Source organism: Dipodomys spectabilis, unplaced genomic scaffold (genome assembly GCF_019054845.1).
Source record: "Dipodomys spectabilis isolate Male_0828 unplaced genomic scaffold, ASM1905484v1 ptg000032l, whole genome shotgun sequence".
Taxonomy (NCBI): domain Eukaryota; kingdom Metazoa; phylum Chordata; class Mammalia; order Rodentia; family Heteromyidae; genus Dipodomys; species Dipodomys spectabilis.
The window spans coordinates 208269-232131 of NW_024870709.1; the positions used below are offsets into that span (position 1 = coordinate 208269).

Sequence of the window (23863 nt, forward strand, 5' to 3'; positions counted from 1 at the left end):
ATGATTGACAGATACTTCATGAAAACATTTTGAAGTTGGGCCATTTGAGTGGATAATAATAAAAATGCTCATAGCAAAGAACAACTAGAAAGTTCATTATCAAGTTCAAAGGGCAAAGAATCCATTAACACTGGGCATGATTAGATATTCCTTCTTTATTAGTAAGAAACAGCTAGGTCCCGTTTTTTAGAGTGGAGTTCTTTTGCCCCGAGGTGGCTGTGGCCATGGAATTAAAATGCCCAGTGTAGTTCCTGATTGGCTTTCTAGAGTAGAGGGTATCCAACTTTTTGAGTTGTGACTGTGATGTCCTTTTGTCGTTTGACAATACACCACTCTGCCACTTAAATTCTATCTCAGAGAAAAAGACTTAGTAACAACCATATTTAATCAGTGGTAATAAATGACCCCACGAAGGGGTCATTATACAAAGGCAGAATCTTTCAGTACCCTGCAGCTTCAAGATTTCACAGAAGTCACCTGCAGAGATGATGGCTCTATAGTCAGTAGCCCAGGGAGTAATATGAGGGTTTATCTAGGGGAGAATTTGTTCAACTGAAAAAGACTCACACTTTCTTCAAAGAGCAGGATACTTTTTAATATCCGGTCCATATATAAGGTAGATCTGAGTACTTGTTCTGAAGTCCATATGATTAAAAACAGTGGAAAGGAATTCAAATAATGATAACTCTTTGAAAATCTTTCTGTTTTATTATGCTCCTTGTCATTGAAAGTATCCTGAAACAAGAAGGGATATCATTGAGAGGCATGTAGAAGATAATTTATATATCAAGGAAAGGATCTCCATCAAAATTGAAATGAGCTGGGTGCTGGTGGCTCACGCCTGTAAACCTAGCTACTCAGGAGGCTGAGATCTGAGGATCACAGTTCAAAGCCAGCCCAGGCAGGAAAGTCCATGAGACTCTTAGCTCCAATTAACCACCTGAAAACCTAAAGTGGCAATGTGGCTTAAGTGGTAGAGCACTTGTGTTGAGTTGAAGAGCTCAGGGACAGCGCCCAGGCCCAGAGTTTAAGCTCCAGGACAAACCAGAAAATAAAAAAATCTGGAATGATGTGATTTTCTTAGTCAAAGAGAATTTTGAACTTGTGTGAAATGAGAAAATGGAGATTATGCTGAGGAGACAGGGACTATAAATTTGGAAGTAGTTTGTGTATGGGTAGTATACACATGCTTGTGTGTGTGTGTATGTATGTGACAAATAAGTCTGGTAGAAGTTTAGAAAATAAATATTTTCCTTTACATATCTAATTTACATTATGGAGGGGAAGAACAGATAGTTTACACTAGGAAACTTTAAAACAATAGAAATGACTCTTTCAAATAAGCTTCTTTTAAATAAGGAAGCTCAGATGGTTTTCACTGATGATCCACTGCACCTTACTTTTAGAAACAAGTTAATGAATTATAGTAGAAGACCTTTTCTTTTTCTTCCTTTTTTACTTTTGGCAGAACTGGGGTTTCACCTTATGGATTTCTGCTTGGCTTGCCGAAATGATACTTTACCATTTGTGCTACTAATTCGCTAGTCTTGATTGTGGCTTCTTGTTCTGGAGATTGCATCACACTGATTTTTCCATTCTATCCTGTCTTTGACTGATAATCCTCCAGATCGCAGCTACTTGAGTGGCTAGCTTGTTTTCTGATGATTTAGTTTTGCCTTTTACTTTATCATCAAATTGCATTAAGTATTTGAACAGTTTTCCTTGGATTTGGTAGAAGGAAAAACTTATTTTTATTGTGAAGGGGAGTATGACAACAGTAAATATCAGCTGCCTAACATTGCAGAGTGGGAGGAAGTGAAAATGGAAAATAGTCTAACTTTACTCTAACATAAAGTGAGGGGATGGAGACTTATTTTCCCTGAAATTAAATTTAATATTCTATGCCACGAAAATGTGAAAGATGTAGGTTGTCAAAAATTCTTGTAAAATTAAATTGCTCTGTCTAGTCATGGTCTAGAAAAAATATCAGTGGAAGCATACAAATAAATAATATGTTAAAAACCTCTCAGGGAATAAAACTGGTGACATATTAATATGGAAAAGGCCATGGAGCTTGGAGGATTTGAATCAATGCTGAATATATTTTAGTGGAAACAACAGTAAGAGAGGACAATCATAATTAGAAGACACACCTAAAGTGGAAGGCTTTTATTTTCACATGGATATTGCTGACCTCTGGTACTTTCCGTCACCTTCCCTAAAACTCCATGTGTCTAGATTTGTTACTACCCAGGAGTAGGAACCTATATTTCATATCTTGAGTATCTTCCCTAAAAAATAGTTCCTTCCTGGCTGACTATTCTGCTCCTAATTTATTTCATTCAAGGGTTTGTACTTAGGCATTTGTGTTTTAAGCCTCTGACTTTATCTGTTGTTTTCAATATTAATCAGTATTCATGTCCTCATCCGTGGTGGTGCAAAAAGTGGGCTGGAAGGGAGAGGCAGAAGGCTTAAACGTAAGGCATACAGCTGGGTACTGGTGGCTCACACCTGTAATTCTAGCTATTCTAAAGGCTGAGATCTGAGAATATCATTTCAAAGCCAGTTTGGGCAAGAAAATTCATGAGACACTGATCTCTAATTAACCACCAAAAAGATGGAATTGGAGGTGTGACTCAAGTGGTAGAATACCAGCCTTCAGTGAAAAAGATAAGGGACAGTGACCAGGGTTTGAGTTCAGCCCCCGCACACACACACACACACACACACACACACACACACACTCACACGTTGTGAACCACAATAACTGGGTTATTGATTGAGATGAGATCTACTTTATAGCTTTGTGAGGGCTGACCTCAAATCTGGATCTTCCTGTTCTCTACCACCAGAGTCGCCATGATTAATAGTATAAGTCACTCTATTTGGCTCATACATTGCTTACAATATTTTAAGACATTGGCTAGAGCTCTCAAGTAAGCCTAACTTCTGATCACAAAAGCCAAAGTTTTAAATAGGGAGTTGCTGTTTTGTCATGATTTAAATATACTAAAACAGCTGCAGCCAACTTCTACATCTGTTCTTTAAAGTGTCTCATAAAAGATGGGTCTCTTGGAAAGAGCAATATTTTTATGTCAGCAGATATTAGAAAACCATTCTCACCAATGGCTTCAAGAACGGAGGATATTCTCAAGGAAAAATGAAGGGTGAAGGCTCTCTCAGTCATACCTGACAGAAGTGACTTGGGAACAAAATATTAAAACAAATTTTATCTAAGACCCTTGAGTTGCATTGAGGACAATGAGATCTTTCATGTATGTTTGGATTTTACAAAAGAACAACTAGACAAGTGAGATGTATGACCATCAGAAATGAGAGCTCACTGTTAACAGCAAGCATCTAAGCATTCAGAAGAGAAGATTTTATGTAGCATAATGAAGAATGCATTCTTGAACTTGAAAATATAGTAATTGTGTGGCTTCAGTGAGTTTCCTAACCTTTGTTCCTACTTTTATATACTATTTGTTGTCTGTGTCTTTCATAGTTTCATTGGATAAAACAGATTATAAATTATAAGAGAGTCAAAAATCTTTTTTTAAAGGATGTTAATTTGAACTAAATGAGCTCCTTAAATTGAGTATTAAGTATCAAGGAATGAGCCTAGCAGTAAAAATATGTTTTAGAAGTTATACTCATGGATGTTTGATTCATAGAAGTATAAAAAATTGAATTTCTGTATATAACAGCCTCTGATTTCACTGACATTGCCTACAAATTAATTTGAAATTAATGAGCTAATGGAAGTAATTAGTCAAACTTATTTTATTTCTTTTTGGTGCCAGTCCTAGGACTTGAACTCTGGGCCTAGGAATGTTCTCATAGAGCTATTCTGTTCAAGGTTAGTGCTCTTGCACTTGAACCATAGCTTCATTTCCAGATTTTTTTTGTCAGTCGTGGGGCTTGAACTCTGGGCCTGGACGCTGTCTCTCAGCTCTTCAGCTCAAGGCTAGCACTCTACCACTTGAGCCACAGTGCCACTTCATTTACAGCTTTTTTTGTGGTTAACTGTGGATAAGAATCTTATGGACTTTCCTGCCTGGGCTGACATTGAACACTAATCTTCAGATGTCAGCCTCCTGAGTTGCCAGGATTATAGGTATGAGTCACGGGCCTGCTGATAGTTAAGCGTATTTGAATAGTTTCATTCTAAAAGTAATACTGTCTGATTCTCTTCAGAGCCCTTTTCTGTAAGATACATTTGGAGTCAAGTATAGAGTTGACTAACTAATGGATAGAAACTTCCTGTACAGTTTGGAATTAGTTTCACGTGATGACCAAATTAAACATGGTTTCCTAGTGAACTTGGAGAACCTGTCATAAAATGTTTGTTGAAGGCTAGTGTTGTAGCCATGACAAGACAAGGTCCCTTCATAATCAACCGAGTGGGGTGACTTGGATGCACTAGGTATTAAAGAAAAATTCCTCATGAGTCACAATTGGTTGCAAGTTGGCTGGCTAGACATACCGGTGCATAGGTGCCTTCTGCAGGGCCCCCCACCCTCCTTATTGTTTCTCTGTCCCAGCCTTTCCAGACCTTCAGGGCCCCACAGCCCTAGCCTGGCAATCCCCACTGATCACCTAGGCTACAGAGCCTGGGTCTCAATTGATCAGTGACTGCAGAACACACCTATGTGTTTAGTTCCTTGTTTTTCCAGTCATCAGCTTTATGGAGATAAAATAGATATAAAGAATGGAAAAGATGTCTTGAATCTAAGGAACTTGGCTACATGCTTACACCCATGGGTCTGTCGCTACGAGCAAAGTGTCTACATGTGCTTTGCCATCAAAAGTTTCTCATCTTGTCCTTTGTTTCTGTACTGATAGGGACACTTAACATAATAACCATCCTCACTACCATAATGTACACAATATAGAATTGTTAACTATAGCACAGAGATTTCACCATCTGGTTGGTCAATGGGTGATAGTCTTCCTGAGGTCTTCTTTCCTTGAGCATTCTCTCATTAATTTAGAGTGACATATAAACTTTCCTTATCTATTGTAGTTTTTCTTTATTATAGTTTAATATCTCTCCCTCCCTCCCTCCCTTCCTTCCTCCCACATTTAGTGGGAAATATTCATATACAGCACAAACATGAAGGTTGTTTGAATAATCTTATAATTAGACTTGTTTTTAAAAATTGGACTTAATTTCACTCCAACAACAAAACAACCAAATGGACAAATATTTCTTCTAAATTGAGACTAGAAATATTTTTCTTTGCACTTACAAATGACATATTTCTTTACATATCTGACTTACAAGGAATTTCACAAAAGTTTCGCACCGCAAAGGCTATAGTTTGCCTAGTAAAGGATGCATCGACAAACTTTTCCTCAAAAGTAGCATTTGCAAACAGGAAAAGTAATTTAGAGATTTTTAGAAAAGTATAGTATTGAGAAAGTAAATAAACAAGATGTTGGAAGTAGCTGGTTGCTACTGGTGGCAATAACAACACTAGTGAATACTGTCAGAATTATTTAATAGATAATGTTCAAGACTTTGAAGAACAGAATGCCAAACACATTTCCAAACATATTTTGATAATGTGTTGTATTATGTCATCACGAAATGCCACTGGAGAAGATAAGTGATTGTGAGCTTGAGTGTTTTAGAAAAAGCAGTCATTACTTCATCAAAAGCTTTTGGAAAATCCCTAGTATAGCAATAAATAAATTGTGAACTCTTAGCAAAATGATTGCACATAGACTGAGCTCATTTTAGGCACACTTTTAAGATGAGAGCACAGAGCCCATGTGAGGTGTGACCCATCTGTCCCTTTGAGTATATAGAAGCCCTTGAAGTCTGGACGGCATTCACACTTCAGAAATACCTTCCTACCTCTCAGCTCAAGCCTCACCTCCTGATGCCATGGGTGGCAGCTACTATGGGAACACTGTGGAGGCTGTGGCTACAGCTCTGGTTGTTGATATGGCTGTGGCTCTTGCTCTTGCTCTGGATGTGGTTGTGTTTATGGCTCTGGCTGTGGTAGCTACCAACGATGTTGTTAAAGAAGATGCCATACCTCCTGTTGCTAATCACCATGGCAATTTTTCCTTTGATTTAATGTGTACTCCAAGAGCAGGTTCAAAGCAAAGATTGATTACAGTCTTCTGGGCACTTGAATTGACATCAAAACTTATATGTGCACTTCCCTCATGTTATTTTGTTGACTATTCAACTGTAAAAATTTAAGGTTTCTCTTTGTCTCTGTTTTGTTATCTTCAGAAGCACAGAGGATTGTGCAACTGATAGGCAAATATGGAACAAAAAAGAATTTATTCACCATAAGTTTGATCTGATTTGACTCAGAGTCACAATAAATGTTGGATTTCTAGTTGGGAAAGTTCATGGACTACAGCTTAGATTAAGCACATTTTGGAATGGTTAAACTCACATATTGAATCAGTCACATATTTCCTAATTTTCCAAATGCCAATTCATCAAATCTCAACCCCAAACAAATCCCACATCTAAAATTTCATGTCTTTTTAGAATGTTATTAGAAAATGAAAACAGATTTAAAAAATCTAGAAATCTAGTCATCAAGTCAATTAATTATGACAGAAGTGATATTCTTGATCCTCGTTTAAGGTCATGTGAATGAAGATGCAACTATATTTACTTGAAGCTATTATATATATATATATATATATATATATATATATATATATATATATATAGTAATAAGTGAGATAATGAATCTTGATATGAGTAAACAACACTACAACAACTGCTCAAAGGAAACAGTAAGAATTACAATTTATTGTTCTTCTTTGCTATGCTTGTTGTATGAATTTTATACTCATAGCTTTAAAGTAGTTAGTGAGTATGATCAATGTCATGCTCATGTTTCATGTATGAAAGTGAAGGAAAAATGACAAAGACAACAAAATATCACTTAGAACACTTTAATGTTTGAGAAGGGAATTACTTCTTTGTTGCTTGTTCTTGTTTGTAAATTCCTGTTTCATTTGGTCTTTCCCACCTGAAGATGGCTGAAAAGAAAATAGCTAGCTATAGAGGCTATATTAACCAGCCAGCTGTGTGTATAGGAATTTCATAAATCTTGAGTATCAGGGGAAAGGATAAAAGCCCAAAGAAGCAAAAACTTAAGTATAAGCACATGCATCTTACAATATTCTAGCTCAGGCAGGTTCACAGACAATATCTTCACATTCTTTGTTGTTTTGGTCTTCACTGTGGAGGGTTGAGCTTAATACACTCTCTTATTTCTTCTATTGTCATTTGTTCCTACAGGACTCATGTGTTTAAAAAGTTTCAAGCAAAAAAATAGTTTCAAGCACATTTATCGATATAGTAACTTGTATTTGTCTTTTTATTTCCATCCTTATTCCTATCTCCTCACAACCTGATCTACCTGTCAGTTATGTTATTTTATATGCAACTGTCCCATTTTATGTCAGTGGAGTTTCAAGAGGGTTGTCATTTCATAGATTGAGTACTCCTACCCAGATAATCTGAAATCTGCCATTCTCTGATGTTTTCATTTTGAATGCTGTGTTGGAAAAATCTGTCATGCAACTTGCTGGTAGTGTATGTATACACAATCGAACCGAGTAAGTAAAGTATATGCAGCAGAGGGTTTTCATGGTGTAAACTCATGAACAGATGTTTTAGCAAGTTGAATACCAGGAAGCTGGAAAATATCTAGAGGAAGGTGGGAGCAAAGGTCGGGGGGGAGGTCGATGGATGAAGAGAGCAACAGTTGGCAAATATAGGTCACAATACTGAATGTACTTGAAATGTAATTAGAAAATTTGGAGAGATGGGTGGGAGATGGAGAATGATGCACGTGTAATGCTGAGCAAAACGCATTGCGTACCTTATGGATGTGTTAAATTGAAACCGTTTTGTACAACTATTTGGAGATAATTTGTACCGCTATTTGAGAGGGCAAAAGAAATGAAAAGAAAGCACATGGTACTCTCTATAGATAAAGAACATACAGTGGTAAAATTCAACTCCTTTGGGATACACACTCTCAACCAATTCAATGTTGAAAGGATAGCTCAAACAATAGATGCAAAAGATGGCAAGCCTACTGCCAGGGAAAGATGAAACCCCTTACAACATCAGGAACGAAACAAAAACTGTCACTCTAGCCACTTTTACTTGGGGGTAATTTTCGAAGCATAAGTGAGAGTTACTAGGCATAAGTAAATAAATGTCATTCAAGTAAGAAAGAAAGGAGTTAAATTGTGTTTGCAGATGGCCTGACATTATGTGGCAAAATCCTAAACATTCCACCATCACCTCTTAAAAGTAAAGAGTAAATTTGGTAAAATTGTGGGATAAAATTAGCACATAAAATAATTAGTCATCTCAGTGGGGTGGCACACACTTGTAATCTCAGCTGCACAAGAGGCACAGACAAGAGGATCTTCAAGTTCAAGTCCAGCCTGGGTTAAGAGAGAAATGAAAATCTGTCTCAAAAATGAAATGGGCACAAAAGGACTAGGCTCAATGGTAGAGTACTTGGCTTTCTTTTGTGAGGGGCCTTGTGTTTAATCCCTAATATTTCAAATACAAACCAGCTAACAAAAACTCACTAGTATTTCTACACATCAATACCCAGTGATTTTAAAAGTAGCCAAGAAAACTACCACATTAATAAGTACAGAAAAAATCTTTGAGATAAATTTAATCAATTAGTCAAAAGTTCTCTTTAATAAAAATTATAAAATACAGGTGAAAACAATTGTTTTAGGCAAAAATAAAATATATATTGTGTTCATGGATTGGAATAATGAATATAGTTAAATTATATGTAGCACCTAAAGTAGTTGCTAGATTTAGTCCAATTCCTATAACTATTCCTTGTTATTTTCCTACAAGAAAAGGCAACAAAGATCTATATGAGAACTAGACAACCTTTAATAGTCAAAGAAATGTTCAGTGATAAGAACAAAGGAAGAAGTATCATCATACTCTGTTTCAAAATACCCTACAGAGCTATATTAAAGCAGTATTGTATTCACTTTAAAAAGTTTCATTTAAGAGAGTAGAAAGGCCAGAAACAGATCCTCATACTTAAAGTTGATTATTTTTGACAGGATGGTAGAAATGACAATGAGGAAAGGATAATTTTCAACAAATGGTCCTGAGAAAACTGGACATTCACATGCAGAAGAATGATGTATTAGACCTTCATCTCACACTGTATATCAAAATCAAGTCATAATGGTTTAGACATAAATATGAAACCTGAAACTATAAAAATACTATTAGAAAACAAGGAAAAATGTCTATGATAGTGGTTTGAGCAGTGACATTGTATTAAATGTCTCTAAAACACATGCAACCAAACCCAAACCACACATAGAATTTTATCAGGCTAAAAATCTGTGTAGCAAAAGAAATAACCAACAAGTTTAAGAGAAAAACCTATAAATAGTAGGCTTATTTGTAAACCATATATCTGAATTAGTATCCAAAATACGTGTAGAAAAAGCTGTATATTTAAACAACTCAATAATAAGAAGACAAATAGCTCAATTAAAATGAGTTATGAACAAAATTCGTGTTTATAAAGGGAATATATACATGTACTCAAGCGGCTTAAGATAAAACAATATCATTTATATTAGAGAAATGAAAACTAAATGTGTTTAGATAAACAACCTGGCAAAATGGCTGCTGACAAAAAGAAAAATATGTGTTGGGTAGAATACTTTGAAAGGAAATTTCTGCACATTTGATCAGAATGTAAGGTAGTACAACCATGACAGAAAATAGTACGAGTGTCACAGAAAATACTAAAAGTAGAACTAAAACATATCCAGTATTCTCATTTTAGGGACTATACCTCAAGGATTTGATCAGTATGTTGTAGAGATATACACATTCCTACTGGTCATTGATATATTCTGTGCAATAGCTGATATGAGTCCATCAATGGATGAGTGGATTAAGAAAATATGTAATCCATACACAATAGAATAATACAAAGCCTTAAAAGGAAATTCCATCAACTGTGATATTATGGATGGATTGGGAAGACATTATAGGAAATACAGTATGTACAGAAAGACTAATAACCCAAGAACTCTGTGATACTTATGAAAATCAAACTCATGTAAACACACAGTAGAATGATGATGATCAGTGTGCCGATGGCAGAAAAGAGAGAGATTGGCCACATGTTACAAACCTTCAGTTATTGGGTAAAGCCCTTCTGGGATCTAATGTCCAACATAGTAACCACAGTCAAAAGTATCACATTGTATACATAGATTTTACTAAGAGAGTAGATACTGACTAAAGTTTCCCATTATAATCTATTAGAGAAATTGATATATTAAATAGCTTAATTTAATCTTTCCATAATGTATACACAAAAACCTTATGAGTTACATCATGAATATCTTCCATTTGTATTGATCAACTGAAAATACAAAATTTAAAAATAGAGGGTAAAGAGAGGCAACATATGTCAGCTAACAGAGAGATTCTCATTGTGATTTCAGAGTATGACTTCATGAATCTAGAAGGTTCTCTTTGTGATGATGCATTGCATGGAATAACTGGTTACAGTTATATTACATTAAAAAACCCATAAAGAATGGTTATACTTAGGGACTGTTTTTACTTTTTCATAGCAATTCAATGATTATCCACAAAGGCAAATGTTTATTTTGTTCCAGCTTAAATACTGGCAAAATTTCAATGGATTTTCATGATTGCTGAGTTACAAAATATGCCTGGTGACATATAATGTAATATTTCTTTATAAAATGCTTCAGAAAGGAACAATGGGGTCAACCACATTGTAATTTGTTTTGCTGAGGGAGTTTGATTGTTTCTAAAAGCATATTGAGCATAATATATATGCATACATAGCTTCTATATATAAATTCCTCACACACATATATATCTTTATATATATGTTTATACAGAAGATCTGAGTAGATATGTGCCTCTATATATGTATCTTTATATATGTTATATATTTATATATGTTATATATGTAATGTTTATTTGTTCATAATGTGCCTACTTGTGTGTACTTAAATGAGTATACATGTATGTATATATATATATATCTTATAATTAAACTATAGAACTATTAAATGAAGCCCTACAATTTTAGTAAATGAATGGATCAGCATAAGAACACATAGATAGATAAAATGTTATTTTGAGGTAATGCTTATTTTTTTTTTAAATTTTATTTTATTTTATTTGAGAACATACTGTACAGAGGGGTTACAATTACATGGGCAGGATAATGCATACATTTCTTACCAAGCATTGCAGCCTCCTCCTTTGTTTACCCTTCACCTCCCTTCCCAGCTTCCCCCCTCCCCCCCACCCAATCATACCCCCCCTTCCCCCCCCCCCCACACCAACATTGTAAAGCTGGTTTTGACATGACATTTTGTACTTCTCATTGTTGCAACAGGTCCACCTGAATCCTTAAAGGACTTGTTTGTCCCCATCTCCTCCACATGTTATACTGACATCAAATATAGTGAAAGCGGGGGTTACACTGTGGGGGAGGGACATACAAAGCAACAAAGAAATAATCTTATAAATGTGTTAGAAACACATGCATGAAAGAAACGAAAACATTAAAATACATATTTAAGGGTTTGTTTTCCTAACATCACATTATCTGACCTTTTCCGCTTGACTCATACCTATACTAGATATTGCAAATAAGGGAAACCATGGGACCTATGTTTCTTTGGGCCTGGCTTACTTCACTTAATATAATTTTTTCCAAGCCTTTCCATTTCCTAACAAATGGGGAAATGTCATTCTTTCTGATGGAGGCATAGAATTCCATTGTGTATATATACCACATTTTCTTGATCCATTCATCTACTGAGGGGCATCTGGGTTGGTTCCATATCTTAGCTATGGTAAATAATGCTGCAATAAACATAGTTGTGCTGGTAGCTTTAGTGTGGTCTTTTTTGTAAACATTAAGGTAAATGCCCAAAAGTGGGATTGCTGGGTCATAGGGGAGTTCTATGTGAAGTCTTTTGAGGAACCTCCATACTGCTTTCCAAAGTGGTTGAACAAGTTTACATTCCCATCAACAATGAAGTAAGGTTCCTTTCTGTCCACATCCCCTCCAGCATCTGTTGTTGTTAGAGTTCTTGATTTTTGCTGTTCTAACTGGAGTGAGGTGATATCTCAATGTTGTTTTGATTTGCATTTCTTTTATGGCTAGGGATGTTGAACATTTCTTCATGTGTCTATTGGCCATCCTTCTTTCTTCTTCAGAGATGCTTCTCTTTAAGTCTTTCGCCCACTTATTTATTGGGCAGTTGTTTCTTTGAGGATTTGTTGTTGGGTGGTTTAATTTTTTGAGTTCCAAGTATATTTTAGATATGAGACCCTTGTCCGTTGTATGGCTAGTAAAGATCTTCTCCCAATCCGTGGGCTTTCTATTGATCTTGCTAGCTATGTCATTTGCCCTGCAGAAGCTCTGCAACCTTATGCAATCCCATTTGTCCAACCTTTCTTTGATTTGTTGTGTTTCCGGGTCTCTATTCAGAAAATTTCGGCCTGAGCCAAGGAGACCTAGGGTTTCTCCTATTCCATCCTGTAATGTTTTCAGAGTGTCTGCTTTGAGTTCAAGGTCTTTGATCCATTTGGAGTTGATTCTGGTGCAGGGTGATATATAAGGATCTAGCTTTAGTTTTCTACATGTAGTTAACCAATTTTGCCAGCACCATTTACTGAAGAGGCTGTCTTTGTTCCATTCTATTGTTTTAGCTCCCTTATCGAAGATTAGATGGCTATAGGTCTGTAGGTTCATTTCTGGGTTTTCAATTCTATTCCATTGGTCCTGAGGTCTGTCCTTATGCCAATACCAAGCTGTTTTGATTACTATGGCTTTATAGTAGAGTTTGAAATTTGGTATTGATATTCCTCCAGCAGTGTTCTTTCCGTTGAGGAGCGTTTTTGCTATTCGGGGTCTTTTATTGTTCCATATGAATTTTTGGATTGCCTCTTCTATTTCCTTGAAGAATGAATTTTGATAGGTATTGCGTTGAATTTGTAGATAGCCTTGGGAAGTATTGCCATTTTCACGATGTTAATCTTTCCAATCCAGGAGCATGGGAGGCTTTGCCATTTTTTTAGTTCTGTGTTGATTTCCTTTTTCAAGATTTTAAAGTTTTCATCATAGAGGTCCTTCACTTCTTTAGTTAAGTTAATTCCTAGGTATTTTATTTTTTGTGGGGCTATTACAAATGGAGTTGCTTTCCTAATTTCAGCCACACTTTTCTCATTGTTGGCATACAGAAAAGCCATTGATTTTGGGGGGTTAATTTTATAACCTGCTACTTTGCCAAAGTTTTGAATCAGCTTGAGTAATTTGGGAGTGGAGTCTATGGGATTCTTTAAATACAAGATCATGTCATCTGCAAAGAGGGAGAGTTTTATTTCTTCTTTCCCTATTTGGATCCCCTTTATGTCTGCATCTTGTCTTATTGCTGTAGCTAGGCATTCTAATACTAGATTGAAGAGAAGTGGAGAGAGGGGGCATCCTTGTCTTGTTCCTGAGTTAAGAGGAAATGGCTGTAGTTTTTCACTATTGAGTATAATGCTGGCTGTAGGTTTGTCATATACAGCCTTTATTGTATTGAGGAATGTTCCATGGATTCCTAATTTTTCCAAAACCTTCATCATAAAGGGGTGTTGGATCTTGTCGAATGCTTTTTCTGCGTCTATTGAGATAACCATGTGGTTCTTATTCTTGTTCCTGTTGATGTGATGAATAATATTAATTGATTTGCGTATATTGAACCAGCTTTGCATCCCTGAAATGAATCCTGTTTGATCGTGGTGTATGATTTTTTGGATGAATTGTTGAAGTCGGTTGGCCAAAATTTTGTTGAGAAGTTTAGCATCAATGTTCATCAAAGAAATGGGTCTATAGTTCTCTTTCTTTGATGAGTCCCTGCCTGGTTTTGGGATGAGGGTTATGATGGCTTCATAGAATGTGTTCGGTAGTGAGCTTTCTCTTTCAATTTCATTGAAGAGTTGGAGGAGAATTGGTGTGAGCTCTGCTTTGAAGGCCTTGTAAAATTCCACTGTAAAAACTATCTGGTCCTGGACTTTTCTTAGCTGGGAGGTCTCTTATTGCTGTTTCTATTTCAATGCTTGATATGGGCCTGTTAAGCTAGTTTAACTCATCTTGGTTTAGTTTTGGCATGTCAATATTTGCTAGGAAGAGGTCCATTTCTGTCAAGTTCTCAAACTTATTAGCATAAAGTTTTGAGAAGTATTCCCTTATAATGTTCTGAATCTTGGTTGTTTCCGTGGTGATGTTTCCATTCTCATCTCTGAGTTTATTAATTTGGGTGTGTTCTCTTCTTTTTCTGATAAGATTTGCTAAGGGTCTGTCAATTTTGCTAAGTTTTTCGAAGAACCAACTCTTTGTTTTGTTGATTCTTTCTATAGTTTTTTTGGATTCTAATTCATTTAATTCTGATTTAATTTTGATTATTTCTTTCCGTCTACTGGATTGGGGTTTATCTTGCTGCTCTTTTTCAAGGAGGTTTAGATGTGTCATTAAATTGTTAGTTTCAGATCTCTCCAATTTGTTGATGTAGGAGCTCAGAGCTATAAACTTGCCTCTGAGTACTGCCTTTGCTGTGTCCCAGAGTAGCTGGTAATTTGGGTGTTCATTTTTGTTGAATAGCATGAACATTTGAATTTCCTTTCTAATCTCTTCCATGACCCACTCATGATTCAGCAGTGTGTTGTTCAGCCTCCATGTGATACCGGACTTTCTTTGGTGGCTTTTGGTGTTGAGTTCTAATTTTATTCCCTTGTGGTCAGAGAGAATGCAAGGTATAACTTCAATGTTTCTGAATTTAGACAAGTTTGCTTTGTGGCCTAAAATGTGGTCTATTTTAGAAAACGTTCCATGTGCTGCTGAGAAAAACGTGTATTCTGATGCTGCTGGGTGAAATGTTCGGTAGATGTCTGTTAAGTCTAGTTGATCTATGCAGCTGTTTAGATCTGTGGTTTCTCTGTTGAGTTTTTGCCGAGTTGATCTATCTAGTGGGGAGAGTGGTGTGTTAAAATCCCCAACAATTAATGTCTTTGGATCTATATTGGATTTGAGGGAAAGTAGTGTTTCTTTGATAAATTTGGGTGCTCCATTGTTTGGCAAATAGATATTTAGAATTGTAATATCCTCCTGAAGGAGAGATCCTTTAATTAGTATGTAGCGACCTTCTTTATCTCTTCTCATGAATTTTAATTTGAAGTCTATTTTATCTGATATTAGGATTGCAACTCCCGCCTGTTTATGGGGGCCGTTTGCTTGGTAGATTTTGTTCCAGCCTTTAACATTGAAAATGTGTTTGTTTTTATGGGCAAGATGTGACTCCTGCAGGCAGCAGACAGAAGGGTCTTGTTTTTTAATCCAACTAGACAGTCTATGTCGCTTAATTGGAGAGTTCAGTCCGTTAACGTTAAGAGATAGGACTGAGAGGTATTTGGGAATTCCTGCCATGTTATCTACCTTCTTGGGGGCTGCAAAAACTGGGTTCTTCCTATGGTTCTTGGATTCTCAGTTTGGGTGCAGTTTCTTAGCCTTTATTGCGGTCTTGTTGGTTTTCTATGTGTAGGACATCTTTAAGAATCTTTTGTAGGGTTGGTTTGGTGGAGATGTATTGTTTCAATTTTTCTTTGCTATGGAAGGTTTTTATTTGGCCTTCCGTTATGAAGGAGAGTTTAGCTGGGTACAGTATTCTTGGTTGATAGTTGTTTATTTTTAGGGCATGGCATACATCATTCCAGGCTCTTCTTGCTTTGATAGTCTCTGCTGAGAAATCTGAGGTGATTCTAATTGGTTTCCCTTTATAGGTGATTACCCTTTTCTCCTTGACAGCTTTAAAGATCTTTTCCTTGTTCTGAGTTGATCCTGTGTGGATTATAATGTGACGGTGGGATGTCCTATTCTGGTCTGGTCTATTTGGGGTTCTAAAGGCTTCTTGTATCTGAATAGGCCTATCTTTTTGCATGTTTGGGAAGTTCTCTGCTAGGATCCTGTTAAACAAATTTCCTAGACCATTAACTTCTGTTTCTAGGTGCTCCTCTACACCCATTATCCTTAGATTAGGCCTTCTGATGGTGTCTTCCAGGTGTTGGATAGATCTATCATATTTCTTGGACTTGTCTTGGATGGTTGTATGTTCTTTCTCTATAATATCTAGGCTGTCTTCAATCCCTGAGATTCGATCTTCTGCATGGTCTAACCTGCTGTCAAGACTCTCTACTTTGTTTTTTATCTCTTTTCCTTCTAATTGGTCAGCTTTGATGGCTTCAAGTTCTTTGTTGAAGCTCTTTTTTAGGTCTTGTATGAATTTCTTTACTTCCTTAATTTGGTGTTCAGTGTTTGTCCTCAAATCACTTAGTTGATTGGTTATGGTTTCTTTGGACTCCCATTCCTTCTGTTGGGTTCCATTCAGCATTCCCTTTGTGGTCTCCCTGACTTCCTTCAGCTCTTTGTTAATGGATTCCATGAATGCCTTTAGTGATCTTTGTGTGTTCTCTACCTGGTCTCTCAATTCCTGTATTACTCTTTGATTAGCTTCCTCCCGTTCATGGGGCTCCTGCAGTTCTCTTTGAGTGTTCTCAGCCTGCTCACGCCATTCCTTCCTTTCTCTTTGAGTATTCTCAAGTTGTTCACGCAAATCCTGTATCAGTTTTTGAGTAGCTTCCTCATGTTTATAATATTGCTGTGTAAACTTCTGGGATGCCTCCTCTCTCTCCCTATCACGCTCATACAGAGTCCTTTGTACGTTGTCAAACTTCTCATTTACCATGTTTGCCAGTATTGTTTGTAGTGCTATTTGGGAACTCTCCTCTGGATTATTCATTATCTGTTCTAACCCCTGATTATCAAGATTGGGAATTGAGATACCCGAATTTGCCATTTTTCTTGTGTTTTTCCGGCTTACTCTGCCCATTTGAGATGAAGATAGCACCAGTTTTGTGCTAGAACACTATCTTAAGGCAACCATCAACCAAAGTTTGCATTTGTACAGTCAATAGTCTACAGATACAATCTAGTTCAACAGATACATCTATTCAACATCAATCAACTATATGTTAAAGGACTTCGAACCACAGAGAAGAATTTGGAAAACCAGAAATTATTAGGGTTAGGGAGAGATGTGGGTAAAAAATAGGAATAGATTGGTGTGGGGAGGCACAGGGAGAGTTAACTATGTCCTAATCACAATGCAGGAAATAGGTTGGGTAGGATGCAAGTAGAGAGAGAGAGAAAAAGAACAAAGGGAAAGGGGAATGAAAAGAGACCAGAAAAAAAATAGAAACGTAAAAATTAATGTTATTATAGAGATTAAAAGACCATCTATTTAGAGAGGAATGTGAATATGTTGAGAGAAAGGGAGGGACATAGAGGAGATGTGAAAAACTTTAAAAAAATGCTTAAAATATTATATAGGTATAAAGAGGTAGTACTGCTATTAATGAATTTAAGTCTCAGAGGTTTTGAATTGAGTAATAAATTTGTGGATTAAGTGTGTACACAATGGGGAATAGGGTCTACTAGTTAACTACGGGTTTATCTGAGGATGTGCACGACAAGAGTTAAGTCACATAAAGAAGAACAAAAGAGAAGAAAAGGTGGAAAGGATAGGAAAGGGAGAAGAAAAGATCAGTTCAGTAGAGCTAGACAAAAAACAAAAAGATAATTAAGAAAAAAAGAAAAAGAGAAAGAAGACAAGAAAAGAAAGGAAAACGCACATTCACGTATTCCTAAAATAAAAATTATAAGAGGAGAAAAAAAAAGTTACTGGAAAACAATTATTTTTTCAGAAGAGGCAAAAATTAAAGATTAATAAAAGTTTTAGAAAAGGAAAAAAAATTTTTTATATATATATATATAAGGTAACAAAAAACAAAAAAAAAGAGAGAAGAAGAAGAAGAAAAAAAAAAGTTCTTTGATTTTTTTTTTTTTGGGAGGGGTGGGAAGAATCCTGTATCTCCCTTTTGTCTGTAACCAGCCTCTTGTTGGAGTCTCTGGTCAGCTTGAGATCCTGTGGCTTGATTGGTTTCTTAAGTCAGTTTGTTGGAACAGGCAGAAAAATGCTCTGCTTTACCCAAGATTTTGAGATTCCCCCTCCCAGGTTAGTTTACTGGCAGGGTGATCTGCTTTGAGAATCACAAAAGAGGGGGATGCAGTGATGAGGCTAGGTTCTGGGTAGAGTTGAGGCCTTTCAACAAACAGTAGCTTTTCCCTGGGGCTATTTTGTGAAAAATTCACAGCGCCCAGCCTGGAGCCATTCTCAGGGTTTCTGTTTTTCAATTGATTGTGGAGGCTGCTAGAGGGAGGGGCAGCCTCTGGCTCTGGTTACCCAGTGAGGAGAGCCACTCCAATGGCTGGCGCCTGAGCTGGGTGACTTTTCCCTGGATGGAGCTGAGTCTGGCAGGTCACTTTGCCGTTAAGTTCTTGTGACCTGCTAAATGACTCGTTTTATTCCAAGGCCTGAGCTGGAGCTAGCAGCTCCTCCGAGCTTTGTCGGTATCCAAGATGGAGATCACCGGTGCTGGCGGGGGAGGGGTGGCCTTCCCTCCTCTGCTCCCTGAGAAGGAGTGAGGAAGTCGGGCTTCTACTCACGCTGAGTCTTGGATCCTGGGTCGTCTCTGGTCTGCAAACTGCAGGATGAAGATGTCCGCTCCTTGTCGGTTCTTGCTGGTGTTGAGTAGAATCGCTCGTCCGCTGCGTCTGGCTCCTTCGTCCCGGACTCTCTGTGTCTCAGGTATGACCCCGTGGCGGTGGTTGCCGCCGCGACCCTGCCGCCGCAGCGGCAGCTGCTGGCAAGTGCTCAGATGTGACTCCTTGCCTTGGCTTCCCCTCTCTTGACTAACTCTCTGTCCTGTGATGGCACACTTGGTGTGATTCTCTGGCTTAGGACTGTTCACTGGAACTCTAAAACTGCTTTCTATGCAAGAGCTTGTTCAGATTCCAGCTTCTCCTCCGCCATCTTCCCGGAATTCCGCTTATTTTTTTAAGGATGCAAATTGAGAATCCATTATTTGTTATATGAGGAGCCATGGTTCTGAACATGGTAACCAAGAAGCCAGCAACAGGCTATATTTTTTTGGTTACATTGACAATGTATTATTTTTAAAATGGTATTGATATTAAGTAGAAATTTATGTTTCATCTTGCAATATAAAGGTAAAGAAAACAGATTTTAGATTTTGCTTTCTTTTCATTTTAGCTGTACTTGGGTTTGAAGTCAGGGCCTTGTGTTTGCCAGGCAGGCAATGTACCCTATGAGCCATTTCACCAGTTTGTTTTTCCATTCTTTGTTTTCAAGATAGAGTTTCGTCATATGCAAGGCCCAAGAAGCAATTCTTCTATTTTGAAAAATGAGAGGGGAAATTATATACAGTACATTAGTTCCACTATATATAAGGATCTGTACTCTGACCATTATATTTTTCTATATACTTTCCATGGGTCTCTTGTCTCAAAAAATAAATACATTTAATTATCCTCATTGAATGGTAGCAGAAATATATTCATATGGACCTAGTACAGTTTTCATGGGTATGTGATTAATAAGTATTTTAGTCAGGACATCTGTGCATCTGTGTCCCATGGAAAGGTTTTTTCTATTAGCACCTGTGGAGGTTGGAAAACAGCCAACTGTATCAGTTCACATTTGTTTTGCCTCTCAGATTCAGAGTCATTCTTCAATATATGTCCAGAGATAATAGATGCGCTTCCTTTGGACATTTTGCCTTAAATGTGAGCACAGATTTAATAGAAATGTGTGGACACTGAAGGGGTTATGAGTTCCCACGAATTTTCTAGCTGAGTCATTGGAAGAAAGGAAGGAGAGTTTTTGGCAGAGAGGAAATGTAGCTAGGTGAAGCGTACTTCATTTCGGGCATAGAAAGTATTGGCAGATCATTAACGCTGCAGCTTTCAGAGTGGCAATAACCTTTATCTTTTCCCTCAACTCCTGAAGTAGCACCATGAATTCCCTTTCTACAGAGGTCTCTGCAGGTGACCCCCTGGCCACAAACTCTTTGAAACCCACCAGCAGCTTTTCTGTGGGGAAGCCACAGTATCTCTGGTTCAGCTTTTCCATACTTAATCACCACTTTGCTCTAGCAGGCTATTTATCCAGTGACTGCTGAACAATATTTGTGTGCTATCTGTACTTGTTTATCAGATACACTGAGGTATAAGTAATATAAATAACCTCACATATGTAATTATCTATAGTATCTTGAGTGTGGGCATATACATCTCTCCATGAATCCATTACCATAATCAAATTTAGCAGTGTGTTCATTCTCTCCAAATATTTCCTTATTGGCTCTTTTGATAGTGATAGGAATACATTTTGATAGCTACCTTTGTCATCAATTTTAATCACATAATGCAGTATTATTAGTGATAACACAGTGATTTTCCAATCTATCTATTTAAAGGATCTGACACTCTTGAGAGGTTTCTTCTTTAACAATTTTCCCACACCTCTATAGTATCATACTGAGTTTTATCATGTATAATAGTTGTTCTTTTTCATGGTTTAATAGGTTTTGGTATTGAATCTGTCTCTGACCAACTAATAGTATGGTCTATATCTCCTCATAGGCTGCAGAGTGATTTACTTTTAGGAGTCATTAGGGTACGTATTATAAATGTGTGAAAGAGGAAGTAAAGGCACAGGGTAAAGAATCCAACAAATCTCAAGAAACAAAGGGAAATTCAAGAAAGAGAGAGGTCATTGCCTATGAAACCATCATAAAAACAGTGAAGAAGTTGGTATAAAGTTACATGTAAAAATAAAAAAGACATCTCAAAGATGGTCAACAAATCCCATTGCCAAGATAATAGGAATCCAACAGAAGAGTAAATATTTGAGTAGATATTTGGAATTTAGTATTGTTCTGGCATACACAGGTAATGTAAAATCATGAAAATTTTGTGGAATGGTTAAATCAGGAAGTTTGGCATGACTTGGCACCAGTAGCTCAAGCCCATCTTCTACAGTAGCTCAAGCCTATCATCTATCTAGCTACAAAGGAATCAGATATGAAGGATCATGATTCAAAGACAGACAAGGCAGAAAAGGCTATGAGATTATTTCCAAAATAACCATCAGAAACAGGCTGGAGACTTGCTTGAGTGGTACAACCTCAGCTATAAGAAAGCTAGAAATGGCTATGCCAGAAGTTCAATCCCTGATATAAAACACAGATCCAACCAAAAAAAAAAAAAAAGTTTGACACAAATAACACCACACAGACTTTTAATATTGTATACTGGAACATGTAATGTCAACTCTTTAAAATGTTGAAATATATAATCCATTGTTTATTAAAATAGCTTCTTGACCTTCTAGCTTGAATTATGTATATTCTGATCAAAATGTCCCACATACCTATCTGGAAATATTAGTAATTGATTGTTCACATTTTATTAAAAATGTTGATATACAGGATACACATGAGGGTAGTCTAAGTAATCTCAAAAGCTGACTTTTTAAATTTGTGTAAAGAATTTGACTTGAATGGAATTCAATGACAAAAAAAATCATGCAAAGAAGCGTCCAATCATTTAAATTGTAACTCTTGGAAAAGTTTACCCATCAAATATAAATAATGCATATCTTCATCTAAATGACCCATCAGGAGTTAACTTTTTTATTTTTTATTTTTGCAATAAAGTAGAGATAGTAACCAGCAGAGACAGTAACCAGCCTAGACCATGGGTATGGGCATGTGGCAATGTTTCCTTCAGAGAGAAAAACAAATTCAGGAGGATGTAGCAAGGCCAAAAATTCAATTCCTTGTCCCCAAATCTATGAGATTATTGGGAACAATCAAGTATGAAAAAAAAAGAGGGGCTGGGAAGGTGGCTCAGTGGTAGAGCGCTTGCCTTGCATGCATGATGCCCTGGGTTCGATTCCTCAGCACCATATAAGCAAAAAGAAAAAAGCCGAATGGCGCTGTGACTCAAGTGGTAGAGTACTAGCCTTGAGCTGAAGAGCTGAGGGACAGCACACAGGCCCAGAATTCAGGCTCCACGACTGGACCCCCAAAAAAAACAGAGAAAGGAAACCAAGGTGATTTTTTTGCAGAGCTGCTGCTGCTGTTGCTAATAATAATAATAATAATAACAATAGCAGTAGTAGTAATACTGTTAGGCATTATTGGTATTTTTAAGAGTTGATTTCTAAAACCTTGAGTGAGTAGAATGACAAGCAACCACACATTTATAAGTAAAAAATGCTTTGTGTCATGGTCATGAAATGAAATTATGGAAGGTAAAATGGTGGTTGCAGAAGCTTGGGTGTTTGGACAACACATCTGCATTTCCTTGAATGCTTATACAAATTCTCAAGGGCAGCAGTGAGTAAATCATGAATTCCTGCCCAAATGATAGTATACAGACTGAGCTCATGTTAGTACATGGTTTTGAGATGAGGGACAGAGCCATGTGAGCTGTGACCCATCCATCCCGCGAGTATATAAAGGCCCTGGAAGTCTAGATGGCATTCACAGTTCAGAAGTACCCTCCTACCGCTCAGCTCAAGCCTCACCTCCTGACACCATGTGTGGCAACTACTACGGAAACGCCTGTGGAGGCTGTGGCTACGGCTCAGGCTGTGGCTCTGGCTCAGGCTGTGGCTATGGCTCAGGCTGTGGCTATGGATACGGCTCTGGCTGTGGCTATGGATACGGCTCTGGCTGTGGCTACGGCTCTGGCTGTGGTTCTGTCTGTGGCTATGGCCTGAGATACGGTTCTGGCTGTGGCTATGGGTCCGGCTGCGGATATGGCTCAGGCTGTGGTTCTGTCTGTGGCTACGGCTCCCGTTATGGCTGTGGCTATGGCTCAGGCTGTGGCTACGGCTCCCGTTATGGCTGTGGCTATGGCTCAAACGGTGGCTACGGCTCCCGTTATGGCTGTGGATATGGCTCAAACGGTGGCTACGGCTCCCGTTATGGCTGTGGATATGGTTCTGGCTCTGGCTGCTGTAGCTACCGCAAGTGCTATTCCTCCTGCTGCTAATCACCGGGGCAATTCTTTGTCTTCCAAGTGACCCCTCCACAGCGAAGTTCAGCTGAAATCCCTTCTATTCATTTACCTCCAAGGAAGTCGGGATTTGTGATCTTATGCCAGGCTCCTGAATTGGACTCAAAGCTTGGGAGGGCTCTTGATGTGGCATCACTGGAGACAGACGAATATTCAAATGGAATTCCTACAACTTTCTCTTTGCCTCTCTACAGCAGCTTTCTGTAGGATCACAGAAGGACTGAGTAAATGCTGTAGATGAAAATGGAATGAAATAGTTCTGAATAAAAGGATTTGTTCATTCAAAAGTCTTGTCCTGTTTGTGTTGGTGTCAACGCTAATTTGGAGAGTGCTGGCCTTAGAGAGTTTTTGATCACAATTTTGGAACAGCATATCTTGTTATTATTCAGATATCATCTTCTTTTTTACATGCTCTAATGTTTTAAATGTTAATTCATTGCATATAACTCAACTTCAAAATGATATGCCCCCAATCTCATGTCTGACATGGATAAAGCATTGGGATCAAAATATCAATGAGAGAGGCAAGCTGGATCCTAACGTAAGTCAGGGGCCTTCTACCTCTGTAAAAATTCTGAGTGCAGTGATGTGGGGCATGCTGAGATAACCCACTCAGAATCAAGGATAAGTAGTTAAACCTAGACCCCCCTTCTATCCAAGAAAGAAGCATAATGCCCAGTGGAAACATTTATGCATTGTAGCAGCATATCCTCACGAGAATGTGTTACCTCTGCCCATTTGTTGAGGTGATCGGCCAG

General features: G+C 37.6%; 1 protein-coding gene across 1 annotated transcript; it reads left to right on the forward strand.

Moving 5' to 3' along the window:
- The first annotated feature begins 22622 nt into the window (after positions 1 to 22622).
- LOC122105476 (keratin-associated protein 21-1-like) lies at positions 22623 to 23081 on the forward strand. Its single transcript, XM_042676728.1, has one exon. It carries the CDS (start codon positions 22623 to 22625, stop codon positions 23079 to 23081), a length of 459 nt encoding a protein of 152 aa, XP_042532662.1.
- The last annotated feature ends 782 nt before the right edge of the window (positions 23082 to 23863 follow it).

Bases quoted from the DNA above. Each gene is read 5' to 3' on its own strand.
- LOC122105476 (XM_042676728.1), top strand. From the start codon at position 22,623: ATGTGTGGCAACTACTACGGAAACGCCTGTGGAGGCTGTGGCTACGGC.